Source organism: Mercenaria mercenaria, chromosome 8 (genome assembly GCF_021730395.1).
Source record: "Mercenaria mercenaria strain notata chromosome 8, MADL_Memer_1, whole genome shotgun sequence".
NCBI classification, from domain to species: domain Eukaryota; kingdom Metazoa; phylum Mollusca; class Bivalvia; order Venerida; family Veneridae; genus Mercenaria; species Mercenaria mercenaria.
This window is the reverse complement of record NC_069368.1, coordinates 59176426-59196060: the sequence shown is the minus strand read 5'-3', so window position 1 is coordinate 59196060 and position 19635 is coordinate 59176426. Positions and strand designations below refer to the sequence as shown.

The following is a 19635-nucleotide window of genomic DNA, read 5'->3' as shown; positions in this document are numbered from 1 at the left end:
ATTCAGACCAGCCTGCGCATCCGCGAAGTCTGGTCAGGATCCATGCTGTTCGCTTTCAATGCCTATTGCAATTAGAGAAAACCTTTAGAGAACAGCATGGGTCCTGACGAGACTGCGCGGATGCGCAGGCTGGTCTGGATCCATGCTGGCCGCAAACGCACTATGTTGGTTTTCTCATGGCGCGGCTCATATATGAAAGCATCAGTATAACGTAATAGAAAACGCAGATAGCAGGCTAACTCTGTGTAAATATTTTCCAATGATTGTCCAGTGCTCTGTTCACAGTAGGAATGACAGCTGGATTATAAGCAAAACCTATTTGTTAAGTCATTCATACCACCAGAAAAAGGCGTCTGCTGTGAAACACATAGCGTTTCTAGTTCGTTTAATAAATTGCGATATACATACTGTCGTTAAAGAAAAATGCTTTTTAACACTACCTGAACATCAACGAAACTCGTTTTCATGTGAAAATAATTTACAAAATAGGCAGAAAAATACATGAATGAAAGGTGTTTGAAATTAGTACCTGTACAGGTGTTAATCATTTTTATTTGCATTTTCCATTAGGTAAGCAAGTGAGACAAATACCAGACAGATACTCTGCTATACTACGATGGAATTACAGAAACAAAATGTAAATGTTTTAACTATGGACATAATATTGGACTTGGAAACGGTATAAAAACCGGAATTTAAATTACCTGTACAATTGAATTAATTTTAATGAAAATGAATATATCATAAATCAACAAGTAAATCAATAACTAAATAAATGATTTAAACGGAAAAGTTGACAGAACAATTTTAAAATTAAAATAATGAGTTTGAACAATTCGAATTTTAGAAAAGTCTTATCTGGAATTTTAGATGAGACAAATGACACGGAAGAGGCTGACATCACCGCCGTTCAAGCTACGGATCCGAGCACCGTTATTTACCTCACACTTTTGTTCTTCGTTATCGGTGTTATAGGGATTCTCGGGAACATGCTCGTCATTTTTGCGGTGATCTGTAGTAAAAAAATGAGGACGTCAATGACTAATTTACTGATCACTAATTTAGCATTCGCTGACCTGTTGATCATGGTACTTGGTATTCCTGAAATCTTTCAGTTCATGATGAATAAAGGATGGACTTTTGATGACCTGGTATGTCGTATAAACCGTTACGTGCTGGTGACGTCATTGTATGGTTCGGTTTTGACGCTTATTTCTCTGTGTGTTGAACGGTACGTATACAATATTTCTACTTTTCTGGGTTTGGGAGGGATAGGATGGTGGAGGTTGTGGGCATCCGTCAATTTCTTTGCCATGAGTGGATTTGATAGTTATTATTTCGTATTGCAATCATTGTTCTATTTCAAATCAACATTTGACAATACATTGTATAAGTTAACCATTTCGGCCTTATGAATTAAGTTAAAATGATCATGTTATTGATTTTGTGCTTGTTGTCTGGCAACATTAGAATATGAATTGTGATTTACTTTGTCAATACCTCGTACTGAAGGTGATTCTTTGGACTGAATGAGATTTTTGAAAAACTTATCTACACAAAAAAGGTATCAGCATGAATAGAGATGAAAACATAAATAATAATTAACTCAGGCACATAATTTCGACATTTCCTTTATAATTCAATGCTTTATTTTACCATTATGTAAATATTCAAGTTAGAAAACTTATGCCAAGATTGCCACCAAGCAAGGATCAAACAAACAAATGAACGGAAGTATAGGTATATCGGAATCCTTTATGTTTAACGTGGTATGAAAAAAATGTGAAAATTATTAAGATTTTTAACCAAGGCTGTAACATCACCATAACATATGCAAAACTAGAACATTGACGTCAAAATTTAACATGGTAAAGCACCTACTTATAAAAGTTACAGTCCTTTAAAGCTCAGGAATGACCTTTGACCCACAAATATAACATTTTACTTTGACATGGCGGCCTGGGTCTTGTGCGCAACACTTTTTCTGGTTGAGACTAACAATTTTGCAAAAAATGCCACGTAGATTCCAAAGGTACGGCCTTTGACCTTTAAGATTAGGATCCAGATCTATTATTTTGTCGCAATAAAGCACACATTTCTGCCATATTAAAGAGATTTTGTGCACACCAAAGTGGAGGCCAAGACAAGATCAGAAGTAACCCCAAATTGTGATTTTGACACTCCTACTAAATCAGGCAAACATTTGTGTCAACCAAAAGAGTTTGTTCTTTACAAACCAAAGAAACGGAGAGGACAAGATGTGACATGACCGTTGGCCGACGAAAGTGACCTTGAACGCTGAGGTGGAGGTTCCGGTCTCACGCGCGACACGGCTTCACTTACGCAAGCATTTCTGTCAAAGTAAAAATAAAGATTGTTTCACGCCTGCAAGAACTTCAGTCCGTACAAAATTGGATTGACACAAAGACGCACGCGGAACAGCCTATTGAACGACCTCAAACGGGCGTGGCTTTTACGTAACGCCTCTAAAGCTGATGATGACTCTTAGCTCACTTTGCCAGAGCAATGTCTTGATGAAATTAAAACTTACTAGTCACAAATATTCGAATGAAACTCATTTACTTTATTAATAATAAAGCAATATCTAAAAGGACGACATTATTTTTGCTTCCTATACTTGTTTCTTTTACGAAATGATGAATGCTAAACGTATCCACTGCGAATAACTTACTTGGCAACGTAACAATAACCACATACATTGAGAGAAGACGTTTAAATAAAAGATGGATATCGTCTGATATTCTAGCATAAAACTGCTGTTTTTTGCCGTTTTCAGAGGGTGTTTTAACAGAGAGTAAACGTATGTTCACAGAGAGGGAGAGAGAGTCTCGCGCTCAAGAGATGTTAACACATTTTTTATATATAAGCGCGTTCCATTGCAAAGCGTAAACGTATCACGGCCTCATAACGAATAATTCAAAAGGAAATAATATCAACGTGATCAAATGAGGCTGACATTTCCGTGCATTTCACGGACATTTAATGACTTTGATGGACAATAAATCCATCTTAAGCGTTTAATGCTAGAATAGCGTTAGCGCTTGTTCATTTCGTGATATAACATCTGCAGTATTTTCAAAATAGTGGTAAGCCAGCAGTACTATATGCATAAACAGTATACTCTCGTCTGTTACTCCCATGCGGGCAGTATAAAAGTGCCAAATGCTTATAAAACCTGGCAATCAACGTTGATCAGTACATGATCCAGTGCTGCATACATGAAAAATGATGTATTTTAGATATTTCTTATTGAAACTAAAAGTTCTGGTTGTCAGCAGTTACTTTGTTCGTGACAAGAAATTGTTCCGTATTCAAATAAAACTGGGATTTTGACTTGACAAAAGCAATAAAGACACGGACAAAGCAAGCCATCAACAAGATCTCGCATTATCAAATTTTCTGGTCTCTTGACATAACACATTTATTTTGTGCGACATGTAGTGCTTCAGTTGATGACTTAGAACTGATTAACCTTAAAAAGTTTATGACAAATTCAGACACGTGACAGGTTTTGGTAGGGTAACAAATGCTCTCTTTCGGGCGACGAAAAAGCCATTTAACTTTAATGATCGATAAGAAAATATCATCTCATTTTAATATTTTGATAAAAGTATTAAATTGCATATATACAAATATCAAAAAGTATGATCGATGTTTGGTGACTATCAGTAATATTGTTATATATTTTCCATGGGAAATACTTGCAACTTGGATCCGATATTAGGGGTTTTGTTTATATTCCATTCGATTTTGTTGACTTTTTATCACATGTATTAACCCACCATTTAACGTTTGTACCTGTTTATCTTGAAAAAGTTGAAAATAGCGCCGAAACGTCGATAAAATAAACTGTAACATTGTTTTTGATATCGTGTTGGTGTTTATCCTTCTGGTATGATACTAAAGTATATTCTAATATGAACACGCTTACGCTAGAATGACGTCACGTATACATGAGATGACGTCAATGTTTTTGTTGCGACCAAGAAGAGCGCTAGATCTACTATATTTTATCTATTGTTTTAGATTAAGGGCATATTAGAATCGGAATAATTTATAGCAAAGCCATGTTTTAACACTATTTATACACTTGGGTGGTAATACGTGAAATTACGTGCGCCCTCGTGAAATTATTACGCCCGACGTATAACCACCCATCGTGCATAAATAGTGATAAAACTCTCTTTTGTTATAAATTATTTTTTAAATAATAGATCTACACATTTAGTTGTCTATACTCGTAAACGCCTGCCGAAATATTAAATTAATACAAAATAAAGCACGTTTTATTTTACTTCGGCATACATCAGTCATAGATTTACAAAACACATTTGCAGTATCAGAAGCATTATAAATGACCATTAAATAGATCAATTATTATCTGATAAACATGACATTATTTTAAATAAACTATAAACATAGAATAAACCATTTTGCTAAATAAATTACTATTTCCTAGTTGAAAACAAATAAAATATGTGAAAATAACTAAATCTAAATTGTAAAGAAAACGTTTTCTTTCTTTCTGGATACAGTAATGTTATGAAAACCTTGCCAGAGTTGGAGATGCAGATTTACCGTAATACTTTTGGCCGCTGACTCTAAGCAATTTTGTTTTGACAGACATACCAGTATGCAACCAGAAAGAAGGCGGGAATTTTTTCTTAAGAAAATTCACTGAATTATAGAAAGTATGTTCCAACTGACATTTATTTGGCGGGATTTTCAGCACATTGTATTACATGTTGAAACACCCTTGTAGAATCCGCCTCACTAAAATGAAATCTTTATGACTTCGTATCTTTTAACTTATAGTTTACTAGTATAATTTTGCTTTATTATATACGTTTTTGTATTCCTTTACCCAGATCATATTGTAAATGTATATTGCAAAATCACAAATTAAACAAAAATAAACAAAAAAAAAAAAAAAAAAAAAAATCATTTAGAAACACACATACATGTTGAAATTGTAAATACTTTCAAAATCGGGGCTTATTTTGGTTTCAAACCAATTCAGTTGAGTTTCATTGCGGGAGATTTTGTTTGGTTTATACCAGTTTTAATTCAGTATGATTGCTGGAAAGTTCGTTTTAGTTTATACGAGGGCCATTCTAAATATAATGATAATCGTGCTGGAATATTGCACACACTCTAGTTAATCCCTTCAGAGTAATCATCAGTCGCCATTGATTTCCACGCACTTCCGCAGTCGAGATATCCAAGAGGTGAACGCACATTGTAGTGTTCTCTTGGTATGGTCTTATGTAACTGAAAAATACGACTCTAAAGTGCTATTCAATAAATATTTGCTTTTTTCAACATCAGAAAGAGAAAAAATGAACATGGACTTCGACCTGATGAATAAGCGGTATGACTGATTTGTACCACCTTTTCGTCTCTCAGAAACTTGTGCACGATGGCACTTTTGTGGGCCTCGGCGTTGTCATGGATAAACTCGAGAAGCGAAGACCAGTCGTTTGACGCTGTTTGAAGAAAAAACTCCTTTGACAGATAAAATGAAAGAAATTATGACATTTTCAAATGGATGCATTGTATTACACAATAAAGTATTTAACATACAGAACAACAGAAGGTGCAAGAAGATCGTTTGACATCATTAGAGTATAAATCTATTGATTTGGAGGCGCGCAGCAGGAGAAACAATCTGATATTCGTGGGAACACAAAAATCTAAATATGAACATTGTGAAAGAACTATTTGACAATTCCTCAAGAAGTATCTAGGTTTCGATTCTTGCCCACCCTTTCCTAGAGCGCACAGACTGGGCAGATTTGAAAGGGGCTTTACGAGGCCTATTATTGTTTACTTTCTATACTCTTTCTAGAGATACAGAATATGTAATCGCCAAAGCCAGTAAATTAAAGGGTACAAATTACAATATCAATCGTGACTTCCCTCGTGAAATTGTACAGGCTAGGAAAGTATTTTGGTACAAGATACTTAGAGTAGACTATCCCGAAAGTAATGTGGGTATCGTTTATCTTGCCAAAATCGTTATGGATGGCCAAACTGTAGCGGATATGTTCTCCAAATAGAACCTCATCATGAAAGGCAATCGTGTTGACATTGCCTCCTACGCAATCTCGAAATTCTCTCGCATAGATACACTCAAACGCGGGAGCGTAGCCCTGTTGGGTATTCGCCGAGAAGACGCCATGTGCCTCGTTGACTACAGTCGCAATCTTCCCGTCACCGCGGACCGCGTAGTCACACTACAGATCGTAGCGCAGCGTCGTAGGAACGCATGAAGAACGCTAGTGATCCCTTCAACAGAACGTCAGATATCACTATCCCATTTTCGGTCTTCTTAACTTAAAATAGTCAAAGCAAGAATTTTTTTATCGCCATGTTTTGATATATGTTACAACAAAAAATGATCTGCTCAGACTAATGGCCTCGGACTGCGATATGGAATCTTTGAAAAGGGATGTTGTTAATGCTTATACCAAAAAAATGTAACTGATAAAATTGTAGAAATTTCTGAAAAGTGCATCCCAAATTGGAGAGAGAACGAACAGCACTGGTTTAAAAATGAAATAAAACAATGTATTCGAAAACGAAGGAGACGTTATCGAAAAATGAAATGAACAGATTTTCAACACTCCTAGGAACGATTTCGTGCCGTCAGAAACCAGGTCACATCCAAACTTCGGGAGGCAATACAACAACACATTGATAACTTAGCAGAACAGATAAAGTCCGGAAGCCAACACTCAAAGAGCTGGTGGACATGCTTTAAATCATTCATCAAACCTCTATACCTGAATATGAAGCAGCTAGAATTGTACCAGGGACCACGGATCTTTAACCAATTAACAAACTTAAGGATTAAGATGGATGGGAGTTTAGAGAACAGGCGCTACAAACATAAACCTATATTCTTTTATAAAATAGGAAATAATCTTACTCCTGATTACGTCTTAAATCTAGTCCCTTCAACTATTGGTAGCGAGCATAGGTATTCACTTAAGAACGCAAATGACACACAGAACTTATTCACTCATACAGATCATTATTATAAATCATTTCTTCCATCAGTTATTAAGAATTCTGATCACATTCAAAACGCAGACACGCTAACATCCTTTAAATGTCTGTTAAACATTGACATAACAATAGTCCCTGCCTTTTTCTTTAAGAGATCGCAAATTGCAAATATTTCACGCAAGACTCCGCACCCACTGCTGCTCTTTGTTTTCCGATTAATATGACGACACATAATTGATTCCCCCACTTGAGTATGCGGAGAAGTAGAAAATTCATATCACTATAATTTTATTCATTTGTCGGAGGTATACAGACTACAGAACAGAACTACTAAATACTATTTTACAGCATTGCAACCCAACTCGTGATATCATTCTACGAGTAAATAATATAAGCTTTCCTTCGAAGCCAATGTTGCAATATTTAGAGCGGTTCAAGCCTATATCAGAGAGTCTAAATGTTTTACGTAATGACATAAATTGCGATTCAGTTAACAAACTACATTCTTGTGCGTTTCATAAAGTGACATAACTCAGGTATATTAGCCCGTTTGGTTATACTTACAACACATCAAGAGCTCATGATTTGTTTATATATGTAAACTGTATTTTCTAAATAAATTCCACAACTATAATGATTATTAGATTATTATTAATAATTAATATAATTATTATTATTAATCTTCATACAAATGCTATATACGATCCTTTCTATTTTACCTTTTAGAGTTAAGGGTTTACAACATAACAGTAAATTTATTTCATTTTTATTCCTTTATAATATTTGCTTAATAACATCATTAATTTACCATTAAATGTTTCTTATTTCTTTATCTTTTCATTACACTGCTTACTTTGTAAACAGTCGTGCCATGAATGTTTATTTATACACATCTTTATTCAGGGAAAGGACAACCGTAAAGCTAATTAGCTTTCTGTCCAATTCCCCTAGCTCTCAGTTATTGTATATTATTCATGTAATGACTTGAACAAATAAAATATGTTTAAACCAAAGCTCGGTTAATAAAACTTTTCCAGTTAAAACAAGTTCATATGATCACAAAAGAAATAATAGTAACAATAATATTTATACTAATAAATCATGGTTCCAAAATGCTATAGATCCAAGATTAACTACCACAAAGCCAAAAGTAATTATCGCTGAAACCCAACTGATATTAATAAAACACAGCTGGGCGATGCTAGCAAGCTATAGAAAAGAACAATTCATTTCTATATTAAAAAAGATAAACAAAGTAAATCTACCGAGTTGCGAAATATGAACGAAAAAAAAAATACAAAGAAATATTTTGCGGTTCCTTAATAGCCTGAAACCTAAAAATAGAATCAAATAACCCACAGGATATAAATGAATTTTCTGACGTTTTTTTTTTTTTTTTTTTTTTTTTTTTTTTTTTTTGACTAAAATACATCTGAAATTGAGAAAAATATGTGTGTCCTTCCCAAACCTTAAATTTTCAATTAAATTCCCAAATTCACGATGCAGAAATGCTTAAATGTATGCAAAGTTTGAATAACGGTAAGGCACCAAGTCCCTCCGACAACGAAAATATTAAGATTTTTGCTGCTTATTTATGTAAAACTGTTCAACTGTGTACTAGATACAGGTTTTATGAAAAATTATTCCCATTTTTAAAAATAAAGGCCAGCCAAACAATCCCAACAATTACCGCCCTATTACAACTGTATTTTGCTTAGGCAAATTATGCACTTCAGTAACATCAGGCTAACGAAATATCTCAAGGACAATAATATTCTAAATGAAAATCAGGCCGGTTTCAGAAAAGGATACTCCTGTTAGATCATATATTCAATTATGCTCCTTTATTGAAATATTTTAAAAGAAGAAAAACCTTTTTTGTGCCTTTGTGGACTTTACTCAAATATTTGATAAGATATGGCGCGTTGGACTCTGGCATAAGTTGCTGGGGCAACGGATCTGTCTCTACCTCGTTTATTTGCGAAATTTGGGTTAGACAGGGTGAAATTTTGTCCCCTGTGCTCTTTTCTATGTACCTAAACGACATTAAAACATATTTACAGAATAGTGGCACTGTTGGAGTAGAATTATTCGATCCACAACATTTAACAATATGACTTAAACTCGTAGTCCTACTCAACGCAGATGACACCATTCTTATCTCGAACTCGCCTACTGACCTTCAGATTCATTGAATGCATTTATAATCATTATTGCACTAACTGGCATTTAAATGTTAATTATTTAAACAAAACTAAAATATTTGTTTTTGGAGCTTGACAATTAGGAAATCTAGGTGTAACATTCTCTAGCAGTGGCTCTTACCTTAAAGCCAGGAAGAAGGTAGTACAACAAGCAACTAAAGCAATGTATCTATTATCTACAAAGTTGAATGATTCAGATTTACAAATAAACATCATTATCGAATTATTTGACCACACCGTTTTTCCAATTTCCACGTCCGGTTCAGAAATACTCTGATTCAAAAATTTAGATCTGTTAGACTATTGCCCAATAACTAAATCCCGAAAACCTACTCCCCTGTTAATAGGCAAGCTTGGTCGATTTTCGGTATCAGTAATTGTAAAAACTCGAATGATATCATTCTGCAATCGTGTACTTACCGGGAAAGAAAATAAAATATCTTCACAAATTTATAAATACATGATCAACGAGCCTAACTATGAATCTAAGCGGATAACTAAGATAAAAGACATTTTGAATTCATAATTGACGTCATAACAACGCCATAATGTTCTCTTACCGGTTCGCGCGTCAGCCGTTGTTTATCGCAGATGTTACAGGAGCTAAACTTCTTTGTTCAGCTTGCAATAAAATCGAGGCATGTTAGAATTAAAAATAACATATTATTCGTTTAACAAAAGCGGCTTAATGAATGCGACGTAAATGCAGGAAAGTAAAAATGTCACATAATACATTATCACCATCCCTGATAATAAGTTCTAGATTTAGTGCCCAAGACCTACTAATAGTAAAAAGTGAAACAACATTAGTAGTTAGATACCAATGTTTTGGACTACATACCAATAAAGTGAGATTTCCGTGGCCGGGTGGTTAAGGTCACTGATTTCGTTTCACTTGCCCCTCACCTATGTGCGTTCGAGCCTCACTCGGGGCGTTGAAGATGCCATCCAGCTGGCTTACGGAAGGTCGATGGTTCTACCCAGACGTCCGCCGAGATGAAATAATTCACGGAGGCGGAGGGGAACCATGGGTCTTCATTCATCATCAAAGCTGGAAAAGTCACCATATGACCTAAATTGTGTCGATGCGATGTTAAACTCATAAAAACATATCAATAAAGTATTTTTATTATGGAAGAGATTTTCTATGTGTTTTGCAATGTGGCCAGTTTCATGAAAGTAACGTGACTTTTAGAGTGGATATAATGCAGCTTCTTCTTATCGGCAGCATAGTCCAGTGGTTTTATAATTATGAATGATATATTTTTGATAGGTCGTGTTGACATAAGAACCTCGTATGTAATTGTCTAGGCACTCTCATATTGATAGTCTTTGGTTTTTTTTGTTGTATTCGAGCAGTACGTGACACTTTAATCTCAGCTGCATAACCAGACAATAAGAACTTCGCGTTTAGATCATGATGACAGATAAAGAACGCAGGTTCTTCTAAGGTTATTTTATTAAGAATATCTTCATGCCTGATTATTTCTGACTTAAATTTCTATGCAGCTATCAGTTTTTCCACATGCTTTTGCCAAGCAGCATTGTCGTATTTAATACACCAGAATCATATCTAGTAAAACGTCCTCGCATTTATGCCTTATACCTCATGTATTGTACTACAATATTATGCTCTATATACAAGTTTCAAGTTTATTCATTTAGTCATGGCATATTACATGCATGAGAATATAACCGTATAACATAACAAATAAAACATCAGTGTGGAATGCATATGGATGATTGCTATATAGTATATAATTGTTATACTTATTTTTACAATAGTTGCAAATACTTATTTTTACTTTCATGACTAGAAAGGTTGCAGGATGTAACATTTGACAGTAAGTAACAATGTAGAATATACATATGGATACTACTTACAATGCATAATCTGAATGACTAGAGAAAAAGACTATATATAATTGTACAAGCAACTGATTTAGTCATAATAAGTGTTAACAAGTCTAAAATTATAAAGATATGCCAAAATATGTTTTACACGGAGAATGAATTGTATGAAATAAGACTTAATAAAGTGTAATATCTGGCTAGCTAAAACATGACATAATGGATTTACAAAACAGGGCAAGTTTAATAAGTGAAGGTTTGTCATTGCTTTTCATAAGCTTCTCGAATTTGTAGGTGTTCAAATATTTAGTTCTGGCATTTACATATAACTGACATTCCATAACGTAATGATATTCGTCACTGAGACAGTTGTTCGGACAAAAACCACACAGGCGCTGTTCTCTTTCAATACCCAAGAACCTGCCCTTTTCAATAGGTAATCTGTGGGTTGAAGTGCAAAGTGATAAGGCTAAATTTGTAGGTAATATATCAGGATACTCTTCAAAGCAATGTTTCTGCTTAAAAATACGGTACACCAAGCATTTTGAAGAGTCATTAACAGTACTTTTCCAGGACTGCAAGAACTGATCATATAGCCTTCTAGAGCCTTGAAATGAGATACATTTTCAACTTTTTGATTTATGAAATACTCAGACAATCCTAGTTCGTTCAAACAATTTCTAACATATGCAATCCATGGAGAGCTAAAAGTACCTGCATTATGTAAAGTTAACATTGTTCTATACAGGATTCCACAAATCTTGTCATTATTTGCATTCAATATCTTACACCAGTAACATAATAATCTTGCTTTAATCAGCAAAGTTATTGGTTTAATACCCAGTTCACCATATAATACAATGTGTAAATATTTCCTTTACCAGTGTCAAAACACAAAGTAGATACATGGATTTCGTATATCAGCGACTGGTTGACCAGCTACTTCTACCACAATGCTCGACCGAATTACACGCGTATGAAAATAGTCTTCAAATGGCCGTAGAAAGGCAAACCTCCAGCTGTCAAAATGGTATCTACTGCCTCTATGGATTATCAAAACTTCTCAAATTTTACAGATAACTGCTATTTCACACCTGCCCTTTTTTGTTGTTGTATGTTTCACACTCAAAATTCATCAGAACAGAACAGAACAGAACAGAATCTTTATTAACTTGTACAACATGTACATCGTTAAATAACATATACATACAGTATATAAACAAATACATACAATTGGTCACGACTTGAATAGATAAAAAAACAAAAAAAAAACAAACAAATAACACACACAATATTAATATTTAGAGGATGAACTGGTTACTGCAATAATATATTACCTTTGAATTAACAAATTTCTACGATTGAAAGAAAGTTTAATGAATTTACTTAGCTTGACAAGAGTATTTCTATCACTGCACTTAAACAATTCAATAAGCTTATACATACTTGGTCTATTATAAAAATATCGTTTAATATAAATGCGTCTGAGATCATCAAAGCATGGACATTTACAAAGAAAATGTAGTTCATCGTCTATATCATTTAAATTGCAGTACATACAAAGACGTTCATTTCTAGGTATTCTATTTGCTCCATATCTGCCTGTTTGAATTCTTAATGAATGCGATGACACTCGTAGACGAACAAGACAATTCCTAAGATCAGAAGGTAGTTGATCAAGATAGTTTTCATAACCAAACGTGTCCTTAAAATGATCATATAAACGAAGTACAGAGCTAGAAGACTTACTATTGCACCATTCTTGTAGAAAACAATCGATCAATCTTTGTTTAAAATTGTCTAAAAATAAAGTTTTAGTCACAAGCGATGGATTTTCAAATACAAAGTTAAATCCATAATCACATAACAACTTTTTAACACTTGACACCCAATTTTTCTTTCCATTTAGACAATCTTCATATGACATATTATAAACAGTTTTCAAAATTATATTATCTGTTTTAAGTACTTTAAACCAGTATTTTAATATACGTAGATATCTTGATATGTATAGTGGGTATCGCCCTAATTCTCCATATACTGCTGCATTTGATGTACTCATTTTGACGTTAAGAATTTTCTTTAAAAATTTTAGGTGTATTCTTTCGATTTCTTTCGATTTACCAAAGCCCCATATCTCAGTTGAATAACTTAGTATGGATCCAACAAAGGAATCAAATAACTGGCACAGTATTTTAGGTTTCATTTTAAATTTTCTACAATTTATTACTAAAACATTTAATGCTTTTAAGGCTTTACCGGCCAACTGCTGTTGATTTAATGCAAAACTACCAGTATAATTAAAAACTGTACCGAGATAGTTAAAATCATTAACTACTTCTAATCGGTTTCCGTTATATGTAAAAACTTCATTTTCAAGCAGACCACCTCGTTTCCGAAACACCATAGCTTTAGTTTTATGTGCATTAACCTCTAGACACCAAGTTTTACAATAAGTACACAGCAATTCTAGACTTGTATTTATTTCTTCAGGAGACTTGCCAAGAATAACCATGTCGTCAGCAAATAACAGTAAAATAAGTATAATATCATCAAAAGAAAGACCCGAGTTTATGTCATTTTGGATAAATAATTCTAAATCTTCAACAAACAAAGAAAAAAGCACTGGTGATATTACCTCCCCTTGTCGTAATCCTACTGCGTATTCAAAAAAGTCAGAGTATGTATTACATGATCGAACACATGATTTAACCTTTTCATACATATCTTTTATTATTCTCAATATTTTACCATCAATACCAAGCTTATATACTTTAAGCCACAGTGCATTTCTATAAATACAGTCATACGCCATTTTTAGATCCACAAAAACACAGTATAGTCTTTTATTCTCATTCAGATATTTTTGTACTAGATTCAAAAGTATAAAAAGAGCATCAACTGTAGACCGACCTTTCCTGAATCCAAACTGTGCATCAGAAATAGTATTATTTTGATCACAAAAATCCACAATTCGTTTATTTAAGACAGATGTGAAGAGTTTAGACATACAACTTACTAGAGTTATCCCCCTGTAATTTTTAACGTTTCCTTTATCCCCCTTCTTATGTAAAGGAACTATTACACCCTCTGTCCATTTTTCTGGGAAAAATCCACTACTTAAAATTCCATTAAAAATATCGCATATATGCGAAGATAATATATCCATTGATTCCATAAAATATTCATTGAGTAAAAAATCATTACCACAAGATTTGTCTCTTTTGAGAGTTTTCACAGCTTCAAGAATTTCTTCCACTGAGATAGGAACATTTAATAAGTTATCATCATTAGCATCAATATTTTCATTAAAATCATGATTTGCTACAAAATTTTCAGCTTCAGGATTCTCACCTTTGAAAACATCATTACTTAATTCTGAGAAATGTTTAAAAAACGACTGGAGTGTAATTCCATTATCGGAACGGTTCGTTTTTGTTTTAAAATATTTCCAAAATTCTTTTGGCTTCGAGAATTTAAGTTTTTCCATTTTTGACAACTGTATTACCTCGAATAATCTACGTTTCTTCTTTACAAGTTTTTTATATTCAGACTTAAGTGCACAAAAATTGTGTCTACTATCATTTGATTTACACCTTTTAAATATGCGCTGTGCCTCCAAATACCGCTGCTTTGCTTGCAAACACTCATCATCAAACCATTCTTTATCGTTTACTGGATTATCAATAAAATGTGGCAACTCATTATTTGATATATGACGTTTAAATAACGGATCTGCTATCTCGCGTACAATATTAGTGAACGCACAAACAACATTATTAATAGAGCTTCTGTCATTCAGACATATATTTTCTGTTAAGCGATTGAAACTCGGTAATTTACCAATTAAACCAGATCTAAAGTCATTTTTTAACGTATCAGACCATTTATATTTTATGTAACTACTATCATTATTTTCATCTAACATTAGATTACACTTTAATGATACAGATATAGGACAGTGGTCACTCCATTCATTGAAATCATGCACCGTAAAACTCAAAATTCATCCATAGCTCAAGAAAGACGTTTTATTTTCTGTTTTGTCAATCAAGGCCAAAAAATAACTGTGATCTTTTACCTGTGTCTTACACTGTTGTAATAAGCCGGCCGCCTAAACATAAATACAGCTGTTAGCTAAAATGAGCACATGACATTCAAGTTATTGAAAACTTATTTAATACTATTATTTTGCTTTATAGCATTATTCGCACCCTTACAAATACCGGAGATAGGTAGTAATTAAGATATTTGTTAAATTATGATGAAACTTTTATTCTGAATTAATTTTGAAAACAAACAGAGGATAGAGGCACGATTTAGGGAACTATGATTTTGGAAATAATAGACAAGAAGACGATCTGACATGATATATACAGCAAAAGAAATACAACTGTCCATCTATATTAGACTTGTTCCCGAGCACCTTTCTCCAAGTTATAAATAACTTTTATTATCTCTATTCCTAGAGTTTATAGTCTTTAATACCACTTTTTCTGAAAATTATGCAAATACATAACAAGAATTGAGTGTTAAAACTCGAAGTATGTAACGAAACTTGTATATACACTTTAATATTCTAACTTTGGTAAGGTCTTATCAGTTGAGTTAAATTGTCGCAAGTTTGGACGTGTTGCAATTCCCATCGGCCACAAGTCGTATATAGATATTTTTACAATTAGTATTATAAATGATTTGATAAAGAAACTTATCCAGACTAACTGTAATTAGTTTAGAATTCAATAAGTCAAAGATGTTATTTTAAAACCTCCAAATATTTCGCTTTGTCCACTTTTTTCATCTATCATTTGCATTTGGATATTTCTTTTCTCATTTTGAAAACTATTTAAAACAGAAAGTTTGTAATATATGCGACCGTAAAGATAACTTAGTAAAATGAAACAATAAAACATACTGAACGTTCAGCGTAATACTTTTTCCAACCATTCTATCTCTAATGAAAGATAATAACTAAAAACGTATATTTGTTAAGCAGTTTTTGAAAGTAGTATAATTAGCAAAGAACAGCTAAAGTGATATGCAGGTGAGAACATTATTCATCATTTCATTTTCCAAATACTTGGAAGCAGAATGATGTGGGGGATGTTACGAAGTCAGCTGCAATGCCAAATCACTGCAGAATAAATTGTTTAATATGGGACATTAACAAGATGAGTGTTTTAGTGATTTCAGTGATTATATTTTGATATATATTTCAGTTAGCCTGTTCGTCTCCTCTAACACATTTTCAAGAAGTCATTAAACCTCTTTGAAAAGTAAAATATTCAATCTGTTCCTTTCACATGAATAAATGACCCTAGATAATGCAATAACGTTTGACTCACCACATGGCACAAGACAGAAAGAATGTCATTTTATTTTGGTATTGTGTTCACGCCATATCCTACCCTAGTATGGACATGGTCGCACAGGGGAAACACCTGTCTACTTCATTCGCTCACTCCTCACTTATTAAACTCCTACATATAGATGCAAAGCGCATTGAAGGATATATTGATTTTTTTATACATGTATTTTAAACCGTACATCGTTCGATTGTGCAACACATAGGAGCAAGGTATGACATATAAAAACAATTCAATATTATTTCAAAAACTTTCAAAGAATTCCCAATCTACGTCAAAACACTTTTGCCATGAGAAATTTTTATTCTCTCTGCAAACTGTAAAGTAGACCTACTGCTTAGGTACCGATCTACTGCTGAAATAAAAATTGCCCTGATCACATATTTATTTCCAGCGGGCCTTTTTTCAGTTCTGTAAACACATTAAAATCACAAGGGCAAGGTCTGGGCTGTACGGAGGGTTGGACAACACTGCCATTTAGAGGAGTTGATAAGTTCTACTGTGGAGGAGGCTGTATGAGAGGGGGCATTGTCATGCAAAAGTAGGGCATTTTTTCTGGTAGCAAGGAAAGCAACTTTTTCAGTTTTTCATTTATTTTTTTTCAAAAGTACTTCTGAAAAATATCTAGCAGTCACAGTTTGACTTTTTGGCATGAAATGAGCCAGTATTATTCCACGTTCCTCCCAAAACCTTGCCAGCAGAGGGAGACATGTTAAACTTCTTTGGAGGTCAAGATCCACCTCGATTCCACTGCTTTAACTGAGCTTTTATTTCAGCTTCACCAAAGTTTCAATCCCAGTGACAATAGAGTTTAAAAGCGTATTTTCTTACGGTTAAAATGCCAAAATTGTTCTTTTGCAATGTAATCCTGGATGCCTTTTGGTCTTCTGTAAGCTTTTTCGGCACCCAACTAGCACTTACCTTCCTCCCGAATGTTCCGGATTCCGGGTGTGAAAGACTAAATTCTAAACGTGTTTAAAATTCCTATTGCTTGCCTTTAAGATTTTGAATGTCACGTTGCTAAATTTACTGAAAGTGGTATGTATTGTATGTGGTTTTGTAGCTGCAACGCTTTTGTAAATAGGTTTTGTTTTTATTTCATCAGCCGTGGCGGCCAGACAGGCAATTTCAAGACTTTCGTATTTTTCAAATTATTAATAATCAAGTCACGGTTTAGTTTTGGTCAAATCTTTTTAGGACCCGACTGTGAGGTCCCGTTTTGTGAATTTACGAACATTGAACATCACCTAAAACAAGCTCAAATTGAAAAGAACTGTGGCGTTAAACGTTTCAACATCGCTATCCAAACGCCAGGAAATCGCTATAAATTAAATACTTTATGATTACCGAAGGAGCCAATTGTTTATTTTTGTTGGCATATAGGCGTGGCCACTTTTCAGCAATCTACATGCAGGTTAAAAGCTTGCAATCACAGTTAAGTGGTTAATATTTAGCATGTGCGTTGCAGAAGGATGTAGGATAATATAAAGCTGGCTACAAAGCCGAGTTTTTGGTGGTAGTGATTGTTGTGTTTTAAGTCACACTGACTGTAGTTTAAATTGTGTAGCTACTTTCTAGCTGTGTATGGTGTAAGAAGACCCTATATTTGATGAGCTCTAGGATTTCATTCAAATTACTCTATGAACAAAGAAAAAGTAAACTTGGCAAGAAAAAAATTTACAGAATTATTTGGCAAAGTATAGATCTAATATAGTCGGTTGGTCAGTTCCGGATCATGGGGGCTTCCGGATCACAGCACTGTTTACACATATGTGTCGAAGATAATCATTCAGTTCTTAGCATGAATATTTGCTTCAATGAGGGAAATAACATACCAAAATATAACTTTTGCAGATCGCTGGAATGTGAAGAAAAGTCGTGATTTGTCAATCTATGTGATCCGGAACTCGCACAACAGGGACACAATCGAGAAATGATCTTTTAAACAAGAAAATATTTTTATATTTCCAACTTGCCAATGTGTAATGATTTGGTCAGATGAGAGAAAACAATTATTATTTCACAGGTGTCCCAGTGCTTTTTAGTTTTATTCTAAAATGATCAGGGATAGACAAAAATGATCCCGAACTGACCAAAGTGGTGACACCACTGTTGCTGCTACAGTATAATTATTTACTTTGCATTTTCAAACCAAATGTGGTGATTTAAAAAGCAAAAGGATTTTCATTCCTCCCTGTGCAAAAATGTGTTTTAAAAATATATTTTCGAAGCTCAATAACAAATATAACCCTTAGTGATCCGGAACTGACAAATCGACTGTACTTCTCGATACCAATTAAGAATAATTCAGCATTTTGTATCAATATACATGCATATATATTGTGAGCCCTGTATTTAATGACAACATTTTCAAAGCTTTTTATTCAAGACTTGAACCACTGTTTATTCATTGTTTTTCAGAACAAGATTGTATCTTGATTTTTCTTTGAATATCAGACACAATATTTGTATCAGACTATAGATTTCCAAGATAATTGAGCCGTGCCATGGGAAAACCAACATAGTGGGTTTGCGACCAGCATGGATCCTGACCAGCCTGCGCATCCGCGCAGTATGGTCAGGATCCATGCTGTTCGCTTTTAAATCCTACTGCAATTATAGAAACCATAAGCAAACAGCATGGATCCTGACCAGACTACGCGGATGCGCAGGCTGGTCTGGATCCATGCTGGTCGCAAACCCACTATGTTGGTTTTCTCATGGCACGGCTCAATTAATGAAGCATTTAAAATCCAAGAAGTTTCTACTACGCTATGGATATCTTCTGGATCAATGCAGATTTCGGCTGGAATAATCGCGGAAACCTTGTCACGGGCATCATTTTTATAAGTTTACAGCAGATCAATGATAGGAAAGCATGTAAACCCAATTTAAATAGAATGTGCTCTTACGAATATCTAAGAAAACCCTGACGGGTCATGCTTATTTAGTTAAACGTTTGTCACGACAATGCGTTTGCTTATAAAGCAGTTGATCAGGGTTTATAAACATTTTTTTCCTATGAATGTAAAATTTGTCTTATTTTTGTTGTACTAGAATAGCATATGCAAGAATATTTGTATTTGAAGTGCTCTTAGTACCCACAGCTATGCTCATAGTATTCATTATGAAATCAAATGCATTAGATTTTAAATACCATTAGCCAGCTGCTTATTCAAGCC

General features: G+C 34.0%; 1 protein-coding gene across 1 annotated transcript in view; it reads left to right on the top strand.

Moving 5' to 3' along the window:
* Positions 1-307: 307 nt before the first annotated feature.
* Positions 308-19635, top strand: part of LOC123565714 (neuropeptide receptor 15-like) — a 32161-nt gene continuing 12833 nt past the window's right edge. The window contains exon 1 of the mRNA XM_045359518.2: positions 308-1231. Coding sequence (XP_045215453.1) covers positions 822-1231 — 410 coding nt within the window. The 5' untranslated portion in view covers positions 308-821. The remainder of the gene's footprint in view (positions 1232-19635) is intronic.